Raw genomic sequence first — 27,009 nt, forward strand, 5'->3', positions numbered from 1 at the left:
CTTGGTGGTTGGCCACACTAAGCGCTAATGTAGCTGATAAGTTTTAATATTGGTCAGCGCAATACATTCCTGACCCGAAAGCACCCTTGCCAGTCTAATCTTTAGCCTGTCCATTACACTGCCTGGCTCCCATATCACACTCCAGGGGAACCAATGCAAAACACATGGAACTGGCTTGAGGGCTGCACTTCTACACTACAGTAGTCTCAGGGTTCTAGACTAACTTTCTCCACTGGTGGTACCTACTTTTTCAGTTGATGGCAACCAGCACGATTTTGGTCTCACCAATGTTTCACAGCTGTGACCTGACCTGTGTCCGTTTATACAATCAATTTGACTTTGTTTTTACCACTCTGACTACATAATGGTAATCATTTATTTGAATGGTAAATCTCTATTGATAAACTGATTAAATAAAAATGTACCCTAGGCCTATTCACACTACAGGTGGATGCATATTCAATAGGAGTGTTTGCATGCATTGAGTTATGGGGCTTCTTTTGGCTGATTTCATGGGGCTACAGATGAAAAACAATGTTTCCCTTCCATCTGGGAGTTATTTTATTGTACTGTAAAGGGAAAAGGGGATACCTAGTCAGTTGTCCAACTGAATGTATTCAACTGAAATGTGTCTTCCACATTTAACCCAACCCCTCTGAATCAGAGAGGTGCGGGGGGCTGTCTTGATCGACATCCATGTCTTTGGCGCACGGGGAACAGTGGGTTAACTGCCTTGCTCAGGGCCAGAATATTTTTACCTTGTCAGCTCGGTGATTCGATCCAGCAACCCTCCAGTTACTGGCACAACGCTCTAACCACTAGTGATCAACAACATTTGCATAGAAGAAGCAAACTATTATTTTATAAAAGTGTGCACTCTCTCTTTAAGAGCTAATGACATTCATTCTCACAATAAGCACATTTACATGCAAAGTAATCATTCCATATTAAATTGATTATGGCACTAGGCAGATAATGCAATAGTCATGTAAACACCTCTTACTCTGCTTATCTTAAAATCGGCTTAAAGTCAAAATCGAAGTAAGCATCTGCTGATTAAAACGGTTTGTTTTCTGAGTAATCTTTTGATTTATTAGGACATATTAACACCTTCAAATCAGCGTTCCAGTTGTGTTTTTGATCTGCGCATGTGGAAGGACCAGCCTTCCACAAGGACCAGCCTTCCACATGGGTCTTCCCTCTTTAGCGCAAGTAAAGTACAGTGGTTGCTCCACTAAATGTTTTGTGATTATGCTGCGGGACTTAGAGGTAATTTGTGGTTTAGTACGGTACCCTGCGTTACCACTTCATTGCTCCAAACCAGCACAAGGGGGAGTTAGAGCACTGATTATGCTTTTGGGTCCCAAGGCGGTACCGTGTCTCTAACTGACAATGAATGGGGGACATAAACCTAAATAGAAACTGATAATTGTGCACGACTTCAGTATTACTTACAAAACTGTTGTTACACTAAGGTTTTTATTCTGAGAGAAACTTAGACTACAATTAGGGTGTGGAAAGTTAGGATTATTTTGCTCTTACTGTAGTACTCTAGCCTACTCCCGACCAGTCATGTTGTACAGCACCTAAGTGGCGCAGTGGTCTAAGACACTGCATTGCAGTGCAAGCTGTGTTGCTACAGATGATGGTTCAATACCCGTGCAGGCCTCAACTGGGAGACCCATGAGTTGACTCTAGGTTTTTGGTTTCTCTCCCTCTAAAAACAGAAATAAATAATTCTAAATAACTAGCTTTATTTACAAAATAGTTCAAGAATGGCCTTTTTTTACCTTATTTGGAGAGAAAAATCTCCAGAATCCTATTTTTTTGAAGTGATCATTATTAATTTAGCATTATATAAAAGCCCCTTGGATATTCTCACAGATACAGTTGAAGGTTTACCTACACTTAGGTTGGAGTCATTCAAACTAATTTAGCAACCACTCCACTAATTTCTTGTTAACAAACTATAGTTTTGGCAAGTCGGTTAGAACATCTACTTTGTGCATGACAAGTAATTTTTCCAACAATTGTTTACAGACAGATTATTTCACTGTATCACAATTCCAGTGGGTCAGAAGTTTACATACACAAAATTGACTGTGCCTTTAAACAGCTTGGAAAATTCCAGAAAAATATGTCATGGCTTTAGAATCTTCTGATAGGCTAATTGACATCATTTGAGTCGATTGGAGGTGTACCTGTGGATGTATTTCAAAGCCTACCTTCAAACTCAGTGCCTTTTTGCTTGACATCATGGGAAAATCAAAAGAAATCAGCCAAGACCTCAGAAAAAGAATTGTAGACCTCCACAAGTCTGGTTCATCCTTAGGAGCATTTTCCAAACGCCTGAAGGTAACACGTTCATCTGTACAAACAATAGTACGCAAGTATAAACACCATGGAACCACGCAACCGTCATACCGCTCAGGAAGGAGACGCGTTCTGTCTCCTAGAGATTAACATACGTTGGTGCGAAAAGTGCAAATCAATCCCAGAACAACAGCAAAGGACCTTGTGAAGATGCTGGAGGAAACAGGTACAAAAGTATCTATATCTACAGTAAACGAGTCCTATATCGACATAACCTGAAAGGCCGCTCAGCAAGGAAGAAGCCACTCGGATGAAGATGGTACTTTTTGGAGGAATGTCCTCTGGTCTGATGAAACAAAAATAGAACTGTTTGGCCATAATGACCATCATTATGTTTGGAGGAAAAAGGGGGATGCTTGCAAGCCGAAGAACACCCTCCCAACCGTGAAGCACGGGGATGGCAGCATCATGTTGTGGGGGTGCTTTGCTGCAGGAGGGACACTGGTGCACTTGACAAAATAGATGGCATCATGAGGCAGGACAATTATGTGGATATATTGAAGCAACATCTTAAGACATCAGTCAGGAAGTTAAAGCTTGGTCGCAAATGGGTCTTCCAAATGGACAATGACCCCAAGCATACTTCCTAAGTTGTGGCAAAATGGTTTAAGGACGACAAAGTCAAGGTATTGGAGTGGCCATCACAAAGCCCTGACCTCAATCCTATAGAACATTTGTGGGCAGAACTGAACGGCCTACAAACCTGACTCAGTTACACCAGCTCTGTCAGGAGGAATGGGCCAAAATTCACCCAACTTATTGTGGGAAGCTTGTTGAAGGCTACCCGAAACGTTTGACCCAAGTTAAACAATTTAAAGGCAATGCTACCAAATACTAATTGAGTGTATGTAAACTTCTGACCCACTTGGAATGTGAAGAAAGAAATAAAACCTGAAATAAATAATTATCTCTACTATTATTCTGACATTTCACATTCTTAAAATAAAGTGGTGATCCTAACTGACCTAAGACAGGGAATTTTTACTAGGATTAAATGTCAGGAATTGTGAATAACTGAGTTTAAATGTATTTGGCTAAGGTGTATGTAAACTTCCGACTTCAGCTGTATATATTTTTATACCCCTTTTTCTCCCCAATTCCGTGATATCCAATTGGTAGTTAGTCTTGTTCCATTGTTGCAACTCCCGTACGGACTCGGGAGAGGCGAAGGTCGAGAGCCATGCGTTCTCCGTAACACGACCCTGCCAAACCGTACTGCTTCTTGACACACTGCCAAAATAGCGGAATAGCTGCTTGGGTCAGAAACGAGGCAGAGCATTAAGCTTTGATGAATAACTGGGCCTGCTGGGAGCATAGCAACAGACAGCGCATCTCAGTATCAGAAGTAAAAATACAGCCAGACTGGTGTGCTACTGTGCCTTTCCAAACCTTATTAAACTTTTGCCCCGTTAATTAAATGAAATTTTCACTGCAGTTTACAGCCTAGAGTAGAATTGTGTACTCTCTCGAAAACAGTAATGCAATTATTCATTGCATTGTGGTGTTGTAGGATAACTGTAATGTCCCTAAAAGAGATCAATAGGGGAGCATTATGAGCTGCGTGTCTCATGTCTTCACTGTTCTTCCATCCGCAATGAGGCACCAGGCCTCTCCGCTGCCTATCAGCTATACCTCTATGTTCTTGTGGAATAAAAATAAATACAAAATTGGTGCAGCTTTGAATGATTTTGTTTTTGTGGTATGATCGCTAGTTAGCCTACTGCAGATCTGGACAAACGATCCACCTACCACTATTGTCACTATGAATGGTGGATAGAGAGAAGAATAGAGAGACTGGTAGATTATATCGACCTGTGGTCTAGTAAGCATGCGGAAAAGCGTAGAGCATAAGGGAAGTACCAAAACACCTTGATATAGGGGAGGCGTATGTTTAGCTTGGATGGAAGAAATTATATAGTCAAACCTGCAAAATGTAAACTAGGGAAAAAAAAACACACTACCCTCCACTAACTAAAGTTTTTTTTTTTTTTTACTTCCCAAAGCAAAAAAATAAAAGTTACACCCCCCCCTTTGCAAGGAATGTTAGCCTACAAAGCTGGAAGCTACTGGTATCTTCCTGCATTGTAAAGTGTTATAGCCTGTAATGCACAGTTTTGCGAACTGTAAATAACATTTGCAATATTTCTACATACCGTGTTGCATTATTCAAGTGTGTTAACTTCTGTGCAGCATGAGTGGGGAGCTAACATGATGCAGCCTCCCAGTGAGTGCAGTGGTTCCTCAGGACAGGCTACAGCTAGCAATGAGTAAGTGGAGCAGGCATGGGGCTGTCGTGCTATAAGGGGACATAGGCTGCGCTGACAGACTTGATCCTCTCTCAATCAGTAGACGACGTCAGACACATTTCACAGAAGTACCAAAAGTAACAAAAAGTTTATGTTCTATTATCGAAAATGTACCAAAGTTTTGGTAGGCCTATACCAAGCAACATTAAACTAACAGGACCAGCTATAAAAAAGTTTCACTGGCACGCTAGCATCCAATTAAAAATTGGTGTCACACTGCCAAGTCAAAGGGTCGCAAATGCGAGTGTTCTGGTCGCAGTCTCGAACCCGGAGTCTCTTATGATACAAAAAGTAATCAGTCAATTCCAGTTCAGTCCCAAAGCAATGTGTAACTCCATCAGGGACCCTGGCTAAACTGATTAGTATTGTGGAAGAAGCATGCACTTGACACTCAATATTTAAGGTTTTAGCAAACTCACTGATTACACCACTTCCTCTCTAGAAGTCCAAATGTATTTTTATTTTACCTTTATTTAACTAGGCAAGTCAGTTAAGTACAAATTCTTATTTTCAATAATCGCCTAGGAACAGTGAGTTAACTGCCTGGTTCAGCGGCAGAACGACAGATTTTAACCTTGCCAGCTCGGGGATTCGATCTTGTAACCTCTCGGTTACTAGTCCAACCACAAACCACTATGGCTACCTGCCACCTCAAATAGCTGTAGTATCAAGCAAATACTACGATTTACAACATAAACACACTAAAGACTTTAACGATAACAACCAAATACTTCATAACTTATCAACTCTGCAGCTAATTGCTAAAAAGCATATAATGACAGTACCCAAACCTACAGATAAAAAACATTGAGACCACTCAATGTGGGTGACACTAGTCTAGTAAAACAGTTTTTTCTTAACCTGAACAGATGTGCAAGGCAGGCTGCAGTGAGAGGTGACTGGAGAGTGTGTGTCTCTCACCGCTGCCGAGCCTCATGAGGAGTACGTCCTGTAGCCTCCTGTTGAAGTCACGCAGCTCCTTCACCTCTGTCAGCAGGCTGCCATACTCCTTCAGCTTCTTGGCCTGCTGGACCAGCTGCCTGCGGGTTCTCTCCAGCTCCTGCTGTAGCCTCCTCACCTCCTCCTCCTGCTGCCTGTAGCTGTGGACCAGCTCCTCATACAGAACCTGCGGTACCACCGCCTTCTCAGGCCCAGAGTCCCCCTCCTCCTCCAACTCAGCCAGCCTGTCCTCCTCCAGGTCATCCTCTCCCTCTATGCAGGAACTCACAGCGTTCCTCTCCAGGCGGGCCACCACCGCTGCCAGGCTCTTCGAGGAGTTGGCTGTGGGACGCCCATGGTCCTGTGTCTGGGCCTGTAGAATCAAATAGGATTTAATGCAGGTTATCATTGTTTAAAACAAGGGTTATGAATGTGATAATAATGAAGTGGAGCCTGCATCATCATTTCATGATAAGAGTTATCTGGTGTGTCAAATGTCATATTTTCAGTCAAATGTTTTAAATAAATTTGACTATATATTTATATACAGAACAAAAATATAAATGCAACAATTTTTATGATTTTACTGTGTTACAGTTCATATAAGGAAATCAGTCAAATGAAATAAATTCATTAGACCCTATGGATTTCACATGACTGGGCAGGGGATCAGCCATGGGTGGGCCTCTGGGGAGCTAGGCCCAGCCAATCAGAATTAGTTTTCCCCCACAAAATAACTTTATTATAGACAGAACTATTCCTCAGTTTCATCAGCTGTCCGGGTGGCAGGTCTCTGGAAATCCTGCAGGTAAAGAAGCCGGATGTGGAGGTCCTGGGCTGGCGTGGTTACACGTGGTCTACGATTGTGAGGCCGGTTGGGCATACTGCCAAATTCTCTAAAACAGCATTGGAGGCGGCTTATGGTAGAGAATTGGACATTCAATTATTTGGCAACAGTTCTGGTGGACATTCCTGCAGTCAGCATGGCAATTGCACGCTCCCTCAACTTCTGGCATTATGTTGTGTGACAACTGCACATTTTACAGTGGCCTTTTATTGTTCCCAGCACAAGGTGGACCTGTGTAACCTGTGCACCTGTGTTTAATCAGCTTCTTGATATGCCACACATGTCAGGTGGATGGATTATCTTGGCAAAGGAGAAATACTCACTAACAGGGATAAACAAATTTGTGCATAAAAGCTTTGAGAAATAATATTTTTGTGCGCAAGGAACATTTCTGGGATCTTTTACTTCAGCTCATAACTTTACATTTTGTGTTTATATATTTGTTCAGTATATATATATATTGGTTTAAAATGTAAATGTTGAGTAGATGTCCATATATCCATAGCGGTGGGGGGCTTGCTTGACAAAATTATATGATGTGCTATAATCACTGGGAAGAGTCATGAGGTTATTTGATGAGATACTCAGAGGACTTGCCTGTTAAAGGGCAGCAGTCCAGAGTGCTGAATGTGTTAATCAGGCATATGGTTAAACAAAAAGCAGGGGGATTTTTGGGGAATGTCCAAACTCATAGTAACAGTTTGTTAAATTATAAAAAGACAAATTACCATAAGTATTGTTATTAACAGTCAAATACTTACTTACGCACCATCAAATTCACTGAGCACAAAAAACACAGAAATGCTCTAACAGTTTGAAAACCATGACTAGTTTTGACTACCTTGCTTTGTTGCCTACCTTTTTATGTCTCAATGGCAGTCGTTCCTCCCCAAAGTTGTTCTCAACTGAATTTCCCATATTCCTTGTCGACATCTTAGGAATTTTCATCTTCTTTTGCATTATATTGTGTTCAAACTCATCAATGTTATCTGCAAAATAGAGCTTAGTGTCAACTGAAATCAAATATATAAACTCTTCAGACAGAAATAAAGGTTACATATGAGAAAAAAAGATTCTCAAAATCAGAGTGAATTTGTTGTGTTATGGCAAATATTATGGAGGGTGATCAGTGCCAGTTCAAAAATGCAAAGCTTAGATTCTAAATTGGTGTGTGAAAATTATAAAATGTATTTTTATTTTCAAAACAGTGCGCATGATTCATGCCACAATTAAATTGCAAAGTTAAAATCTATCACCAATGCAACCCGTCAGGTATCATGCAAGGGTACTCATCATGAGAACTAACCAGGAAGAAGTGGCTCGGTGACTGTGCACGTGATGAGCAACTTAGACTAGTGTTTGGTTAACTTTGCCTGAGCCCAGAAAAAGTACAATCTAAATTGCCTAGGCTTTGGATTAGCAGGCCAATATGTTATTCTGGTGTACAGGACACCAGGTTCAAACCTCGTCGGTTACACCAGTTAAAATCATTGCAACGAAAGCCTGACATGGCTAGGATGTACCAATTAGAGGTCGACCGATTTATGATTTTCCAACGCCGATACCGATTATTGGAGGACCAAAAAAAGCCGATACCGATTATTCGGCCGATTTCTTTATTTATTTGTAATCATGACAATTACAACAATACTGAATGAACACATTTATTTTAACTTAATATAATACATCAATAAAATTAATTTAGCCTCAAATAAATAATGAAACATGTTCAATTTGGTTTAAATAATGCAAAAACAAAGTGTTGGAGAAGAAAGTAAAAGTGCAATATCTGCTATGTAAGAAAGCTAAGGTTTCAGTTCCTTGCTCAGAACATGAGAACATATGAAAGCTGGTGGTTCATTTTAACATGAGTCTTCAATATTCCCAGGTAAGAAGTTTTAGGTTGTAGTTGTTATAGGAATTATAGGACTATTTCTCTCTATACGATTTGTATTTCATATACCTTTGACTATTGGATGTTCTTATAGGCACTTTAGCATTGCCAGTGTAACAGTATAGCTTCCGTCCCTCTCCTCGCCCCTACCTGGGCTCGAACCAGGAACACATCGACAACAGCCACCCTCGAAGCAGCGTTACCCATTGCTCCACAAAAGCCGCGGCCCTTGCCGAACAACTACTCCAAGTCTCAGAGCGAGTGACGTTTGAAACACTATTAGCGCGCACCCCACTAACTAGCTAGCCATTTCACATCGGTTACACCAGCCTAATCTCGGGAGTTGATAGGCTTGAAGTCATAAACAACGCAATGCTTGAAGCATTGCGAAGAGCTGCTGGCAAAACGCACAAAAGTGCTGTTTGAATGAATGCTTACGAGCCTGCTGGTGCCTACCATCGGTCAGTCAGACTGCTCTATCAAATCATAGACTTAATTATAATACAATAACACACAGAAATACGAGCCTTAGGTCATTAATATGGTCGAATCCGGAAACTATCATCTCGAAAACGTTTATTCTTTCCGTGAAATACGGAACCGTTCCGTATTTTATCTAACGGGTGGCATCCACAAGTCTAAATATTCCTGTTACATTGCACAACCTTCAATGTTGTCATAATTACGTAAAATTCTGGCAAATTAGTTCGCAAAGAGCCAGGCGGCCCAAACTGTTGCATATACCCTGACTCTGCGTGCAATAAACGCAAGAGAAATGACACAATTTCACCTGGTTAATATTGCCTGCTAACCTGGATTTCTTTTAGCTAAATATGCAGGTTTAAAAATATATACTTGTGTATTGATTTTAAGAAAGGCATTGATGTTTATGGTTAGGTACTGTCGTGCAGCAAATGCGCTTTTGTTAGGAAGAAATAGTCTTCACACAGTTCGCAACAAGCCAGGCGGCCCAAACTGCTGCATATACCCTGACTCTGTTGCAAGAGAAGTGACACATTTTCCCTAGTTAAAAGAAATTCATGTTAGCAGGCAATATTAACTAAATATGCAGGTTTAAAAATATATACTTGTGTATTGATTTTAAGAAAGTCATTGATATTTATGGTTAGGTACACGTTGGAGCAACGACAGTCCTTTTTTGCGAATGCGCACCGCATCGATTATATGCAACGCAGGACACGCTAGATAAACTAGAAATATCATCAACCATGTGTAGTTAACTAGTGATTATGATTGATTGATTGTTTTTTATAAGATAAGTTTAATGCTAGCTAGCAACTTACCTTGGCTTCTTACTGCATTCGCGTAACAGGCAGGCTCTTCGTGGAGTGCAATGTAAAGCAGGTGGTTAGAGCGTTGGACTAGTTAACCGCAAGGTTGCAAGATTGAATCCCCGAGCTGACAAGGTAAAAATCTGTCGTTCTGCCCCTGAACAAGGCAGTTAACCCACCATTCCTAGGCCATCATTGAAAATAAGAATGTGTTCTTAACTGACTTGCCTAGTTCAATAAAGGTGTTAAAAAAAAAAAAAAAAAAAATATATATATATATATATATATATAGGACAAATCGGAATCCAAAAATACCGATTTCCGATTGTTATGAAAACTTGAAAATCGGCACTAATTAATCGGTCGACCTCTAGTACCAATGCATGGTGGTGTCGTGTTGCTCTCCTGGTTCACGCATCCAGGAAGCAATTTGCATGAACGTGGAAAATTAAAAGAGAGAAAAAAAAAAATTGCAGTTGGGTAATGGAAACAGCCCCTTTTCCATTTGCCATTTGCAATTTCTGTTTACAGTTACCAATTAACCATTTTAACGTTGCAATTTCATTGTGGCACGCCCACTGCTATGAAAATATAAATGCATTTATCATTTGGGCATTTAAGCATTGCATTTTTGAACTGGCACTGATCACCCTCCATAAAATGAGCCCGCCCGAAGAACTTTTATGCATCTCCATCTGGCATGAGTTTCACCCATCTACAGTAAACAAGTTGCATGTAGTTTGTTTTACTTATGTGAAGCTAGCCACAATAAGAATGATCCACAATATTGGAATTTGAGGTTCACCTTCAAAATAAAAGTCCCTAATTGAAAGTGATGCAAATAGTTAAACAGTGGAATTATGCCATATTTGGACTTGATAATGCTAAACAAGTTTGGACTGTTATATACATTTTAACAAAAGACAAGTTAATTTGACAAAAATAAATAAAATCTGTTAAATCGCACTGTGGATGTATTAGATTTCAGAATTAAACAGGGTACTTATATTTTTTATTTATTTTACCTTTATTTAACCAGGTAGGCTAGTTGAGAACAAGTTCTCATTTACAACAGCGATCTGGCCAAGATAAAGCAAAGCAGTGCAACAAAAACAACACAGAGGGATAAACAAACATGGGATAAACAAACGTACAGTCAGTAACACAATAGAAAAGGTATATGTACAGTGTGTGCAAATGTAGTAAGATTAGGGAGGTAAGACAAATAGGCCATAGAGGCTAAATAATTACAATTTAACATTGACACTGGAGTGATAGATGTGCAAGTAGAGATCCTGGGGTGCAAAAGAGAAACAACAAAGAATTACATGGGGATGGGGTGTGCTATTTACAGATGGGCTGTGTACAGGCACAGTGATCGGTAAGCTGCTGTGACAGCTGATGCTTAAAGTTAGAAAGGGAGATATGTCTCCAGCTTCAGTGATTTTTGCAACTCGTTCCAGTCATTGGCAGCAGAGAACTGGAAGGAAAGGCGGTCAAAGGAGGTGTTGTCCTTTGGGGATGACCAGTGAAATATACCTGCTGGAGCGCGTGCTACGGGTGGTTGTTGCTATGGAGACCAGTGAGCTGAGCTAAGGCGGGGCTTTACCTAGCAAAGACTTATAGATGACCTGGAGCCAGTGGGTATGGCGACGGATATGTAGCGTGGGTATGGCGACGGATATGTAGCGAGGGCCAGCCAACGAGAGCATACAGGTCGCAGTGGTGGGTAGTATATGGGGCTTTGGTGACAAAACGGATGGCACGGTGATAGACTGCATCCAATTTGCTGAGTAGAGTGTTGGAGGCTATTTTGTAAATGACATCGCCGAAGTCAAGGAACGGTAGGATAGTCAGTTTTACGAGGGTGTGTTTGGCAGTATGAGTGAAGGATGCTTTGTTGCGAAATAGGAAACCGATTCTAGATTTAATTTTAGATTGGAGATGCTTAATGGGAGTCTGGAAGGAGAGTTTACAGTCTAACCAGACACTTAGAATATGTGGACAACTACAAATACCTAAGTCAGAACCGTCCAGAGTAGTGATGCTAGTCGGGCGGGCTGGTGCAGGCAGCAAATCGGTTGAAGAGCATGCATTTAGTTTTCCTAGCATTTAAAAGCAGTTGGAGGCCACTGAAGGAGTGTTGTATGGCATTGAAGCTCGTTTGGAGGTTTGTTAACCCAGTGTCCAAAGAAGGGCCAGATGTATACAGAATGGTGTCGTCTGCATAGAGGTGGATCCGAGAATCACAAGCAGCAAGAGCGACATTGATATATACAGAGAAAAGAGTTGCCCCGAGATTTAAACCCTGTGGCACCCCCATAGAGACTGCCAGAGGTCCGGACAACAGGCCCTCCGATTTGACACATTGAACTCTATCAGAGAAGTAGTTGGTAAACCAGGCGAGGCAGTAATTTGAGATACCAAGGCTGTTGAGACTGCCGATAAAAATGCGGTGACTGACAGAGTCGAAAGCATTGGCCAGGTCAATGAAGACGTTGAGCGTGGCTGAGATGCACCAATGACCAGCTCGGAAACTAGATTGCATAGTGGAGAAGGTACGGTGGGATTCAAAATGGTCGGTGATCTGTTTGGTAACTTGGCTTTTGAAGACTTTAGAAAGGCAGGGCAGGATGGATATAGGTCTAACAGTTTGGGTCTAGAGTGTCGCCCCCTGTGAAGATGGGTATGACTGCAGCAGCTTTCCAATCTTTGGGGATCTCAGACGATACGAAAGAGAGGTTGAACAGGCTAGTAATAGGGGTTGCAACAATTTCGGTGGATAATTTTAGAGAGGGTCCAGATTGTCTAGCCCAGCTGATTTGTATGGATCCAGATTTTGCAGCTCTTTCAGAACATCAGCTGTCTGGATTTGGGTGAAGGAGAAGCGGGGGGGAAGCCAGGTGGAAAGCATGGCCAGCCGGAGAAAAACGCTTATTGAAATGATCGATTATCATAGATTTATCAGTGGTGACAGTGTTTCCTAGCCTCAGTGCAGTGGGCAGCTGGGAGGAGGTTTTCTTATTCTCCATGGACTTCAGTGTCCCAAAACTTTTTGGAATTAGTGCTACATGATGCAAATCTCTGTTTGAAAAAGCTAGCCTTAGCTTTCCTAACTGACTGTGTATACTGGTTCCTAACTTCCCTGAAAAGTTGCATATCGCGAGTGCTATTTGATGCTAATGCAGTACGCCACAGGATGTTTTTGTGCTGGTCAAGGGCAGTCTGGAGTGAACCAAGAGCTATATCTGTTCTTAGTTCAATTTTTTTTGAATGGGGCATGCTTATTTAGGTTGGTGAGGAAAGCACTTTTTTAAAGAGCAACCAGGAATCTCTACTGACGGGATGAGGTCAATATCCTTCCAGGATACCCGGGCCAGGTCAATTAGAAAGGCTGGCTCGCTGAAGTGTTTAACTTCTCTAGGATAGGGGGCAGCATTTTCACTTTTGGATAAATAGCGTGCCCAATTTCAACTTCCTTTTACTCATCCCCAGAATATAAGATATGCATATTATTAGTAGATTTGGATAGAAAACACTTTGAAGTATCTAAAACCTTTTGAATCATGTCTGTGAGTATAACATAACTTATGTAGCAGGCAAAACCCCGAGGACTAACCATTCAGATTTTTCTTTTTTTATTGAGGTCAATGTCTGTTCAATGAGTTTTCCTTGGGATACTAGATTTCTAAGGGACAGCGTCAGTTCCTACCGCTTCCACTGGATGTCACCAGTCTTTGGAAATTGGTTGAGGTTATTCCTTTGTGCAATGAAGAAGTACGGCCATCTTGAATCAGTGTAAAGTTATGTGTACTGTTTGAGAGTTGCGCAAGACTAGAAAAGTAGCGTTAGTTTGTTGTCCTCCTGTATTGAAAACAGATAGACCCGTCTTCAATTTGATCGATTATTAACGTTTAAAAATACCTAAAGTTGTATTACAAAAGTAGTTTGAAATGTTTTGGAAAAGTTTACAGGTAATCTTTGAGATATTTTGTAGTGACGTTGCGCAAATTGGAAGCTGTTTTTTTCTGGATCAAACGCGCCAAATAAATGGACATTTTGGATATATATGGACGGAATTAATTGAACAAAAGGACCATTTGTGATGTTTATGGGACATATTGGAGTGCGAACAAAAGAAGCTCGTCAAAGGTAAGGCATGATTTATATTTTATTTCTGCGTTTAGTGTTGCGCCTGCAGAGTTGAAATATGCTACACTCTTTGTTTACTGTTGTGCTATCATCAGATAATAGCATCTTATGCTTTCGCCGAAAAGCCTTTTTGAAATCTGACATATTGGCTGGATTCACAACCAGTGTAGCTTTAATTTGGTATCTTACATGTGTGATTTAATGAAAGTTTCATTTTTATATCATTTTATTTGAATTTGGCGCTCTGCATTTTCCCTGGCTTTTGGCCAAGTGGGACGCAATCGTCCCACCTATCCCAGAGAGGTTTTTAAGGGAGCGTTTGACAGTGATGAGGGGTGGTCGTTTGACCGCGGACCCATCACGGACACAGGCAATGAGGCAGTGATCGCTGAGATCCTGGTTGAAGACAGCAGAGGTGTATTTAGAGGGCAAGTTGGTCAGGATGATATCTATGAGGGTGCCCATGGTTACAGATTCAGGGTTGTACCTGGTAGGTTCCTTGATAATTTGTGTGAGACTGAGGGCATCTAGCTTAGATTGTAGGACGACAGGGGTGTTAAGCATATCCCAGTTTAGGTCACCTAACAGTACGAACTCTGAAGATAGATGGGGGGGAAATCAATTCACATATGGTGTCCAGGGCACAGCTGGGGGCTGAGGAGGGTCTATAACAAGCGGCAACGGTGAGAGACTTATTTCTGGAAAGGTGGATTTTTAAAAGTAGAAGCTCAAAATTGTTTGGGCACAGACCTGGATAGCATGACAAAACTCTGTAGTAGATTGCAACTCCGCCCCCTATGGCAGGTCTATCTTGTCGGACAATGTTGTAGTTGGGGATGGAAATATCTGAGTTTTATGGCTTTCCTAAGCCAGGATTCAGATACGGCTAGGACATCAGGGTTGGCAGAGTGTGCTAAAGCAGTGAATAAAACAAACTTAGGGAGGAGGCTTCTGATGTTAACATGTATGAAACCAAGGCTTTTATGGTTACAGAAGTCAACAAAATGAGAGCGCCTTGGGAATGGGTGTAGTGCTGGGGGCTACAGGGACTGGGTTAACCTCTACATCACCAGAGGAACAGAGGAGGAGTAGGATAAGGGTACGGCTAAAGGCCATAAGAACGGGTCGTCTAGTGCGTTGGGAACAGAGAATAAAAGGAGCAGATTTCTGGTCGTGGTAGAATAGATTCAGGGCATAATGTACAGACAAGGGTATGGTAGGATGTGAGTACAGTGGAGGTAAACCTAGGCATTGAGTGACGATGAGAGGGGTTGCGTATCTAGAGGCACCAGTTGAGCCAGGTGAAGTCTCCGCATGTGTGGAGGGTGCGACAGAAGAGCTATCTAAGGCATTTAGGGCGGGGCTGGGGGCTCTACAGTGAAATAAAACAATAATAACTACCCTAAACAGCAGTAGACAAGGCATATTGACATTAGGGAGAGGAATGTGTACCCAAGTGATCATAGGGTCCAATGAGCAGCAATAGGTGAGTCAGGGAGCCGTTCGGTAGTCACTACTACGCTAGGCAAGCTGGAGACACGGTGATTCAGAAAGCTAGCAGGCCGTGGCAAGCAGATGGGTCTTTGGCGACGTTGCAATGGAAAAGCCTGTTTAAACCACCTCGGACGATTACGTCGGCAGACCAGTCGTGATTTATCGGCGGGGCTCCGTGTCGGCAATCAAGAGTCCAGGCCAATTGGCAAAAGAGGTATTGTAGCCCAAGAATTAGCTGGTAGACCTTTTCGGCTAGCCGGGAGATGGGCCTAACTTGAGGCTAGCTCAAGGCTAACTGGTGCTTGCTTCGGGACAGAGGTGTTAGCCAGGAGTAGCCACTCGAATTGCAGCTAGCTAGCTGCGATGATCCGGTATAAATGGTCCAGAGCTTGCGGTAGCAATCCGGAGATGTGGTAGAGAAAAAGCAGTCTGATATGCTCTGGGTTGATATCGCGCTGTGCAGACTGGCAGGTATTGACCGAGCGGAGGCTGGCTGGTGTCCGAGTTAACGGTGAAGACCGCTAGCAGTGGCTAACTGACTACTAGCTAGTTAGCTGGCTAGCTCCTGATGGGGGTTTCCGGTTCTAAAGTATAATAGCAGATCCGTACCACATTGGGTGAGGCGGGTTGCAGATGACTATATTCAGTCCGTAGATGGAAAGTGAGATGAATATGTGTACGAAATATGAAAAAAAAGAGGAAAACGATTTACACAAGACAAAACACACGTCCGACTGCTACGCCATCTTGGATTATCACTGTACAGCCTTACCTATGGATTGTTGATCAATGAAATGGGTGACCGACAACAACTGAGTTTACACAAATATTAGTGATGTAGCTCTTATTGCAGGACTCAAACCACAGAAAGGAGCCACATTAAGCTTACTAGTCAACCTACTATGTGTATTGCAGGGCTTGACATTAACTTTTTTTAGCCACTTGTCCTACAAAATGGCCTACATGTCAAAGTGTAGGTAATATGCATATTGACTACAGACTCATGTCCATTTTTTTTTTAATGTTGCCAGAAAATGTAGCCAAACTTTGCACATTCCTTGTTGAAGGAGGACAATATGGAGGAGTCTGAGGAGTGTGATGAAGACATGGGTTTTGGTGTCATTGATGAGTTCTTTCTGAACTCTTTGTTAAAAAACATCTGGCAGTCCAACGGACGAATTTGGGTTTGACGGATCCCAGGAGAACGCTACTTTCCCCATTGTATAATGCCAACTGTAAAGTTTGGTGGAGGAAAAATACATTTTTGGGGCTAGTTCCCCTTAGTTCCATTGAATGGAAATCTTAATGCTACAGCATACAATGACATTGCATACAATTTTGTGTAAAGGCCCTTTCCTGTTTCAGCATGACAATGCCCCCGTGCACAAAGCGAGGTCCATACAGAAATGGTTTGTCGAGATCGGTGTGGAAGAACTTGACTGGCCTGCACAGAGCCCTGACCTCAAAACCATCGAACACCTTTGGGATGAATTGGAACGTCGACTGCGAGCCAGGTCTAATCGCCCAACATCAGTGCCGGACCTCACTAATGCTTGTGGCTGAATGGAAGCAAGTCCCCGCAGCAATGTTACAACATCTAGTGAAAAGCCTTCCCAGAAGAGTGGAGGCTGTTACTACAGCAAAGGGGCGGACCAACTCCATATTAATGACCATGATTTTGGACTGAAATGTTCAATGAGCAGGTGTTCACATACTTTTAGTCATGCAGTGTATAAGTATGCCCCCCAATACAATTCTGAAGTTCAATAGATTCAGTCAGGGGTCTCGTTAAGAGTTCAGAAATCTGCATTTTCAAAACGCAGACAAAAATGTTTAAATCTGTTTTAAACCATTTCACCTGCGTTTTATATTGAAAGTGAACAGTGTTTTTTTTGTTCAATAGCGTGATCAGGGGTGTGCAACTAGTTTTCCTTCACAGAAAATACATTAGTGCAACACATTCGGCAGAAAACAGCTTCATAAGAACCATTTTAGATCTGCATTTAGAAAGTTCTTTATTTTCCCAACTACATTTTTAAATGAACTAATTACTGTCTTTTGTAGAATTGATATAACAATCCAACATTATCTAGACCAACTATGGCATGATTCCACTTTCTGTATACATTCGCAACGCTTTCAATCAGTAACTTTTATTTTGAAGGTGATCGCAAATTCCACTATTCTGGCTACTCCTTATTGTGGACAACTTCACATAAGTGTGTGTTTTCTAGCTACCTAGCTATGGAATGACATACCTGCCAAAAGGTTGAACATACGTATCGTTAGGCTTGTGAGAAAATCCATACGTAAATTGTTAGAATCGTAAGAAAAGCCATGCGTGAAACATAAAATTTCATCTTGAACATACAAACATGTTACGATTACAGACTAAAATTTTAGGCTTGAACAAATCTTGTGCAGCAATTCTGACGTACAATAAAGCCTTTCAGAGTTTTAGTAGTTTCATCTCGCAAACAAAAAAAACGTACACCAACCGGCCTATGAGGATTGCTATGTGAACAAGCATAACACAGTCTAAAATAAACGGAAGTCAGGGAACACGGAAAGAGATATCCTGCACATTTTCAAGTTAAAAGTCCCCATTCTCTATTACTCCTAAGGTTGCCCAATGACCCCTCAAAACCCACCCAAAAGGCCTTAAATCTAGGCAATTTTTTACCCCACAGCAAGATAGGGAGTTCCAATATTTATACAATAAACCCTTTTTCCATAACATTATCGAGCCAACTAAGGAATATCGTAGTAACTTGTAATGACGTTTGAAGCTAAATTAGGTTTACCTAAAAATAATTATTGCGAGCTATGACATGACGTAATAAAGGAATTTGAATATGTAGCAAGAGTAGAAATAATTTACCCTTATTAAGCTCGGCAGATACTTTTTCCATCAATGGATGTTGATTTAGGTCGTTGACTGCTATGATTAAGCAATAAGGCACATTGGGGTATGGTACAGTGCATTCGGGAAAGTATTCAGACCCCTTGAGTTTTTCAACATTGTTACGTCAGAACCTTATTCTAAAATTGATTAGTGCTTTTTCCCCTTCAATCTACACACAATACCCCATAACGACAAAGCAAAAACAGGTGTTACATTTTTTTGCAAATGTATAAAAAACCGTAAAATGACATTTACATGAGTATTCAGACCCTTTACTCAGTACTTTGCTGAAGCATCTTTGGCAGCGATTACAGCCTCGAGTATTCTTGGGTATGACGCTACAAGCTTGGCACATCTGTATTTGGGGAGTTTCTCACATTCTTCTCTGCAGATCCTCTCAAGCTCTGTCAGATTGGATGGGGAGCCTCGCTGCACAGCTATTTTCAGGTCTCTCCAGAGATGTTAAATCGGGTTCAAGTCCGGGCTCTGGCTGGTTCACTCAAGGACATTCAGAGTCCCTACCGCTGAAAAACATCCCCACAGCATGATGCTTCCATCACCATAGGGATGGTGCCAGGCTTCCTCCAGATGTGACACTTTGCATTCAAGCCATTGTTTCTCATGGTCAGAGTCCTTTAGGTGCCTTTTGGCAAACTCCAAGCGGGCTGTCATTTTGCTGAGGAATGGCTCACATCTGGCCACTCTACCATAAAGGCCTGATTGGTGTTGCAGAGATGGTTGTCCTTCTGGAAGGTTCTCCCATCTCCACAGAGGAACTCTGGAGCTCTGTCAGAGCGACCATAGGGTTCTTGGTCACCTCCCTGACCAAGGACTTTCTCCCCCGACTGCTAAGTTTGGCAAGGTGGCCAGCTCTAGGAAGAGTCTTGGTGGCTCCAAACTTCTTCTACTTAAGAATGATGGAGGCCACTGTGTTCTTGGGGACCTTCAATGTTGCACACTTGTACCCTTCCCCAGATCTGTGCCTAGACACAATCCTGTCTCGAAGCACTAAGGACAATTCCTTCGACTTCATGGCTTAGTTTTTGCTCTGACATGCACTGTCAACTGTGGGACAGGGGTATTCCTTTCCAAATCAGGTCCAATCATGTGAATTTACCACAGGTGGACTCCAAGTTGTAGCAACATCTCAAGGATGATCAATGTAAACAGGATGCACCTGAGCTCAATTTTGAGTCTCATAGCAAAGGCTCTGAATAGATAAGGTATTTCTGTATTTTTTTTTTTTATAAATTTGCCAACATTTCTAAAAACCTATTTTCACTTTGTCATTATGGGGTAGTGTGCAGATTGATGAGTAACGTTTTTTATTTAATACATTTTAGAATAAGGCTGTAACGTAACAAAATGTGGAAAAAGTCCAAAGGGTCTGAATACTTTCCAAATGCACTGTATTATATCCAATGGTAGACTACAATGGCTTATAAGATAATAGGCTACTTGATGGCCAACAGAAGCAAACGTATCATTCTACACATGTAATGTCAGTTTCATTGAGAACTTTTCCCCATAAAATAGAACCAAGCGAGGGAGTTCCATAACTTCCATTTCAAATTTCCACTCGGACAGTCCCCGAGACGCAAGAACTGAGCATGTATAAAACACTTCGCTTGATACCGTTTTCTTTAAGCAAAGTCAACATTAGAATGCAGTTTAAACCATCTCCGAGTCAATTCATGCAATGCGCTCTAGTGCGCCCAAAATCGTCTTCCAGTGGTTCTTCTCAGTTCTAGCGTGTTAACATATTTTATAGAAACTAGGTTCGAAAGAGGCGTCTCAATAACCACAATCTAAATAGCCTACCTACAACTGGTAAAAAGTTGTCGGGACGTGCTGCTCCCTCTCTCGCTCACGTGACTCAGCCAATAGCAGTAGCGCTCTCTCAACACACACACACCCCCCTTCCGGCTCTCCCCACCACTTCAGCAAAAGCCTGTCTCACTGCCTGACAGTCAGCAGCAGGTCACAGTGAATGAATTAGATATTTAAAGAAATGCCATGGCGGCCGCAGTGCAACTAAGAAATAGCGCAAAACCTGCAACCAATACATTTTTACCCGCGACAGTTTTCAAAGTAGACTAATTTGGCAGGAAAACCGCAAACATGCCAACACTGATTGCTCCTCAGTTGAGTTTACTTCACATTTAGGTAGCTAATGTAATGGATTTGTTTGCCAGCATAAGTCTAGATACTGTAGCACTAGCTGTATTATGCCTACAACAGTGAAGTTTCAGCCCGCTAGGTAGGTGTATCCCTACAGCATAGGCATATCTCTGGGTGACATGGACATCCCCATGCATGCACCTTATCAAAATATGACTAATTCAATATCGCACCCATTCTCTGGGCTCTGTCTTCAATCATAACCAGTAGTATCTACCAGGAATAATGAAACAGAATAATATTAGATGTTTGGTGAATCTATGAATTATGTATGACCACTGGAGTCTTTACCACTCAAAATATTTTTTTAAGAATATTTAGACATTTATTTCATCACTCAATCTTGCCAAAGCATTTTCTGTAGGAGGGGTTAGTACGAATTTAAAATTATTTATATGAATCTGGTCATGAACATATGCTGTTAGAAATTAACAAGGGAGAGGTTAAATGTAGGCTAAATCTGGCATAAGCTTATTCCCACACTTTAAAATAACTATGATGAACCGGTCTAAGCTAGTCTTCGTATAGGCTATTCTCTCCATTGCGATACTGCTGCCCATTTGAAGAGCGTGTGATCTCCATGCAGCACCAAGCGCCTTCGGAAAAGCACCCCTCAGCCTCAGAAGATGTCCTTCTGGGGACACGCAGCCATAGTCATTATACCCGAATGTAGGCCTATTTGCCTACTAGCCAAATAAAAGTATAGAGCATGCATGATGCGTGGAACTAATCATTCCAACATTTAATGAATCCTTCATTCAGTTCAGTCAGTATTTCATCCATCCTATCATTTGTCTGAGTTGCAATAGGAACTAAATTAAAGAGAATAGAACAGTCTTACATATGGATTTCAATAAACAAAATGTACGTATTCAAAATTATGTCTTCAGTCTATCACTTCAAAAATTAAAATGTTTATTTAGGCCTATTCCCCCCCCCAAAAAAATAGGTCTTCAACTTGTAGGCATTGCAATTTAAGCCATCATCGTGGGTACTGGTGTCTTGCAGAATAATTTTAGAACTCTGTGTTTTATAACTGTTTTTATTATAGGGCTCCCATTAAAAAGAGACACTAACTCACAGGCCTCTAAATACATTTTAACCAAAATAGTTGAAGAAGCACTTGCTGTGGCTGATAGGGTAAACAGATCTGGCAATAGGAATAGGCTACAGATAGTCTTGACCATTTGGGACTCCTTGGCCATTTCACTTAGGACAGGTTAAAGCCAAGACTTAAATCAATATTTTGTCTTGTCTTATTTATTGATATGGATATAGCCTCTGTGTGAAGGGGTTGTGCAATGCAAATGGCTATCACAAGCCTATATACAGAATGGAATTCACTAATACAACAGTCAAAATGCCTTATATAAAAGGCATACAGTCCGTGCTCCCAAATACTGGAAAAAGAGTGAATCATTAAGTTACATGATCATCACAGTATCCCCACGCGGCTACAAACATAAATTATGCAATTATATGGCCATTAAATAACACACAACAGCATGGCATATTTAAATAGCAGAATAGGCCTAAATCATATTTACTTATTTTGCAGCTCTGGAAGACCAGGCTCATGTCTATCTTTCTCACACAAGTAATTTGCTGAAGGCCCAAGCCTATACTACGCCATCTACTGGTATAACGTCATTATCGAATGCAGTTCTAAAACAAGCTCTACTTTTATTTTGGAAATGAAACCAGAAGCTGCAAAGCAACTAACATCTGGGCTAGAGTTCCTTGATTGACTATCTATCTAACTTTGACAAGCTACGTTCGGTTCATGTCCTTTGCAGATGCTCCACTACTGACAAAAGTTTGAAGGTATAAAAACAATCTGTAACCAAGTAAAGGGAGACGTAAAGTAAGAATTGAACGTGTAAATGGTCATTCATAGTCATAAGTTAGGGTTTGTACTAGGGATGCACGATAGATCGGTGAACATGTCTGAATCGGACGATATTAGCTAAAAATGCCAACATCGGAATCGGCCCGATGTCTAGCTTAACGCCGATGTGAAAGACCAATGTCAAAGCTGACGTGCATACCTAAATAACGTAGACATATGACGTAATGACGGCACGTAAAATTTCACGCTACACAGCATGAAACACACCTAACCTAGCCCACAATGTCTGCTGTGTGGATCGAGCAGTCAACAAGTCGAGCAGTCATTTGAAAGAGTAAGAAGATTTCAGCGAGACAACTCAATAGGCTAACTGGGGAGGTGATTTCACAGTCACAGTCCCGCTACAATAGCTACAATGCTAATATTTGCGTAAACTCTTCAGAGTTGTGTTCTGTGGGTGTCACCGAGAAGACTGATACCCTATTTTATTGCTTCACATTCCAACCTTGTTTAACATCATCTACTCTAAATATGGCATAAATACAACACATAACCCGGTCCGGTCGAGCCTCACTAGCCAGATGAAGCTAGCTGGCTGCTTATAACGTTAGCTTTGTGCAACAGGGTTAAGAAGCTGACTAGCTATTTATTTTCATGAACTGAAGTTCAATTTCAATAGGCGAACAACAAGTGGCTACCTAGCTAATACTTACAAGGATTCCTAAATCATTGCTAGGAATATTGAAAATGACTGCAGTTTCTACTGGTCATTGTTTTCAGACTGGTTGTATTGGTGCTAGCTCGGTACCAAGCTAAAGCTAGCTAGCTACCCCAGAAGTTGCGGTCAAACAAATAATGCTTATTACCAATGCGGTATTGTAAACATCGTTTGTGGCCGATGTTTGCACAGCTTTGACAGTGCTACTGATAGTAGTTGTGGCGCTTCAAATCAAATTTTATTAGTCACATGCGCCGAATACAAAAGGTGTAGACCTCACAGTGAAATGCTTACTTACGAGCCCCTAACCAACAATTTAGTTTAAAAAAAACTGATAAGAATAAGAAATAACAGTAACAAGTAATTAACAGCAGCAGTAAAATAACAATAGCGACACTATATACAGGGGGGTACCAGTACAGAGTCAATGTGCGGGGGCACCGGTTAGTTGAGGTAGTATGTACATGTAGGTAGAGTTATTAAAGTGACTATGCATAGATGATAACAGAGAGTAGCAGCGGTGTAAAAGAGGGGAGGGGGAGGTCATTGCAAATAGTCTGGGTAGCCATTTGATTAGATGTTCAGGAGTCTTATGGCTTGTGGGTAGAAGCTGTTAAGAAGCCTCTTGGACCTAGACTTGGCGCTCTGGTACCGCTTGCCGTGCGGTAGCAGAGAGAACAGTCTATGACTAGGGTGGCTGGAGTCTTTGACAATTTTTAGGGCCTTCCTCTGACACCGCCTGGTATAGAGATCCTGGATGGCAGGAAGCTTGGCCTCGGTGATGTACTGGGGCGTTCACACTACCCTCTGTAGTGCCTTGCGGTCGGAGGCCGAGCAGTTGCCATACCAGGCAGTGATGCAACCAGTCAGGATGCTCTCGATGGTGCAGCTGTAGAACCTTTTGAGGATCTGAGGACCCATGCCAAATCTTTTCAGTCTCCTGAGAGGGAATAGGTTTTGTCATGCCCTCCTCACGACTGCCTTGGTGTGCTTGGACCATGTTAGTTTGTTGGTGATGTGGACGCCAAGGAACTTGAAGCTCTCAACCTGCTCCACTGCAGCCCCATTGATGAGAATGGGGGCGTGCTCGGGCCTCTTTTGTGTAGTTCACAATCATCTCCTTTGTCTTGATCACGTTGAGGGAGAGGTTGTTGTCCTGGCACGACAGAAAGGTTGATTGTCAAGGAAAATTAATTCCATTATCTTGGCTTTAATGGATTTCGCCTTTGAGTTGTCTCGCTGAAATGTTCTTACTCTTTCAAATGACTGCTCAACTTGTTGACTGCTCGTTCCACAAAGCAGACATTGTGGGCTAGGTTAGGAATGCTGTGTTGCACAAAATTTTACATGGCGTCATTACGTCATGTACCTACGTTATATAGGTATGCAAGTCAGCTTTGACATCGGTTTATGATCGTAACCATTTACATATGGATTTCCTTACGATACGCATGTTCAACCTTTTGGCTGCTATCTCGCTCCATACCTAGCTAATAGCTAGCTATCCAGTGTGAACCTAGAGAGGCATACGGTTAGCTCAGCCAGGTCGTTCAAGATTGACGTAGAAATTGGACGTCTATCCATGACCTGAGGACGTTGAGAAATGTATTAAAAAGTGAGCCAGGTTGCATGTTCGATCACAGTCGTGGACAGTTTCTTTTTTACACTGGTTTTTATTTTCTGTTTGAACCCTAACCTTAACCATTCGGAATGAGTGCCTAAACCTAACTTATACTTTTTAAGTTTGGATAAATGGACAGCTAGGGCAACAATAACACTTCGAAATGTTTAGTTTCAAGCAACTTCGATTTTTTTTTGTACGTTTGTAGAATGTGCATATACGTCTAATTCTGCTGTGAGAGATCTTGTTGGGTTAGCGAGCAACACTATGACAATCTCAAAACAACAACAACAACAACAAACCTAACCAATGCACACTCAATTGACATTAGCCAGGGACCTGAGATCATTCAGATATTTAAACCCAGGGACTGTTCAGACACGAGGATTATTAATAATCGTGCTAAATACCATAGTTATGGATGGTGCAAAGCTTAGCTAGCTACTTGTGGCTGCTCTGTTACACGATGCAAGTGTGAACGCATGAACAAAACGTTCCACTCATATGTGTAGGGGGAACGTTTTTGATATAACCAGTGACGTGGTGGATACATATTGATAGCTAGCTAACTTGCATGCAGCTGGCTTGACGTTGTCCGAGCTAGCTACCAAAGGTCGACTGACAGTGACAGTCATCACATCACGTAGCTAGCGAACTACCGTATCGAAGTGTTGTGTATTGCTAGCTAACGTATCCAATGTTAGTAAGCAAGCTGGATGTGAGTGGCTGGCTCAGCTAACATTAGCAAACAAGCTAACGTTGATGTCACATAACTAGCTATACATTAGTTAGTTTAGATAGCTAGCCACGTTAGCTGAAAACAATGTCAGCAAGAACTCTATGTAGCTTTCATATGTAAATATGTGATGAGAGCAAATATATCTGTAAACTTGCAAGCTAGGTAACGTTAGCAATAGCATCATTGCGAGAACAATGTTAGCTTCATAGCTAGCTAGCTAAGTTAGTGTTTTTGACAGAAGACCGTGTTATCTTCTTCTCTGATGTGTCTCACTTCAAACATTTTAACTATTTCAATGCATAAACAGTAAAACAAAGAGATCATGAAGCTAACTTACCTGCAAGGGCAAGAATCTGTGCTTTTCCCGGCTGGCCTGCACCATTCTCTTCTGTTCTGAGAACCAGATACACCTGATTATCAAAATCTGTTTTGTGCAGAGGTCTAAAATCTTTCACATTTGAAGCAGGTAAAGCGTAGCACATATCGTCTTCCAAGAACCTCACAAAAGCATACATTATTTTTCTTTGGTCCTTTACTTTGATTTGGTTGACAGTTTTCCCTCTAAGTATAAGTATTTAAACAAATATAAAGTGGAATTGGGAAGGGTTTCTATTCTGCCCTCTGCTACTCTGGCCTGGTCTACATCACTTCAGGAAATTTGCCGCGCGCTCCATCACAAGACATTGCTAATGGAGAGAAGAATAAACTAATATTTTCTTCATCAAAATTAAATGTAAAATAAATTCATGAAATAATTTAATAAAATAAAATATATATTTACTGACAGAGTACACATTATCAACACAGGGCACACATAATATCCTACAGTAAAGGCATGGGCAGGAATTCAGTCAAACCCGCGCGAAAATGACAGTGTTTGCGCCATAACGTGATTTAACATTTTTTTATGCTTTTCCCCAAAAAATTGTAGGGGGCGGGGGCACAAAACGTGATTGATTTAAAGTCTTCCCCTTACTGTAACTCAAAAGGATATGCAGGATATTACCTTGTTTGTGATTGTGACTGTCTGTGATAAATCACACATTTGTCATCACAGAAGTTTAATCTAAAGGAATCTTTATTTTGGTATTTGTACATATGGAAATCATAGTTTGAAATACAATAAAAGTCAACTTCCTAAACTACTGGGGATATTCAAGAAACATGGTTCCTAGTGAGCTGACTAATATTTCAGCTTTTTTCCTGCTGTTTCTTTCCAGATACTTCCAGTTAAAGACATGGCATTTCCACAAACCAATCATTAGTGTAATCAATACATTCACCTATTACTTTCATTCTGCCTCTGTAGGTCCCATTGAGTCCTCAACCCCCTGGAATGAAACCAAGAGAAGAGAAGAAGGGCCACAGAGATGATTATCTGGTCTGATCTCTGATTCTATTTGTCTGTGGGCGTACAAGTGTGTCTCAGTCAATGTGTTGCCTGGTGTACCTTTTCTTCACACTAGATGACAAAAGCCATCTGACAGAAAGGAAACTCTTTGTTATAGTAAAATAGTCAGGCTGTTACACAATGGAATGGATTTCTTCACTTGTACTTTAATAGAGAGTAGCATAGTCGATAAATGGCACTAACAATTTCGTTCTGCTTCGCCTGTCGTAATTGAAAAGTAACTGATGCAGAACTTGGATGCCTTTTCTACTCTGTTATTTAATTTCATTTTTTGATTCAGATCAGACA

The 27,009-nt window shown here is 41.4% G+C and overlaps 1 protein-coding gene across 7 annotated transcripts in view; it reads right to left on the bottom strand.

Moving 5' to 3' along the window:
* LOC139541152 (cytosolic carboxypeptidase 6-like) overlaps positions 1-27,009 on the bottom strand; it is a 422,006-nt gene that overhangs the window by 112,678 nt on the left and 282,319 nt on the right. For 2 of the 7 annotated variants that reach the window (XM_071345450.1, XM_071345452.1), the window contains exons 7-8: positions 7,324-7,454; positions 5,601-5,991 (exon numbers count right to left, since the gene is read on the bottom strand). The exons of 1 other annotated variant lie outside the window; for it this stretch is intronic. In XM_071345450.1, the coding sequence (XP_071201551.1) occupies positions 5,601-5,991; positions 7,324-7,454 (522 nt within the window). Of the gene's footprint in view, positions 1-5,540; positions 5,992-7,323; positions 7,455-25,647; positions 25,996-27,009 lie in introns of those variants that run through there. 4 more of the 7 variants (XM_071345449.1, XM_071345451.1, XM_071345453.1 and 1 more) reach the window with 3 other exon arrangements.

The sequence above is a fragment of the Salvelinus alpinus genome, chromosome 16 (genome assembly GCF_045679555.1).
Source record: "Salvelinus alpinus chromosome 16, SLU_Salpinus.1, whole genome shotgun sequence".
NCBI lineage: Eukaryota > Metazoa > Chordata > Actinopteri > Salmoniformes > Salmonidae > Salvelinus > Salvelinus alpinus.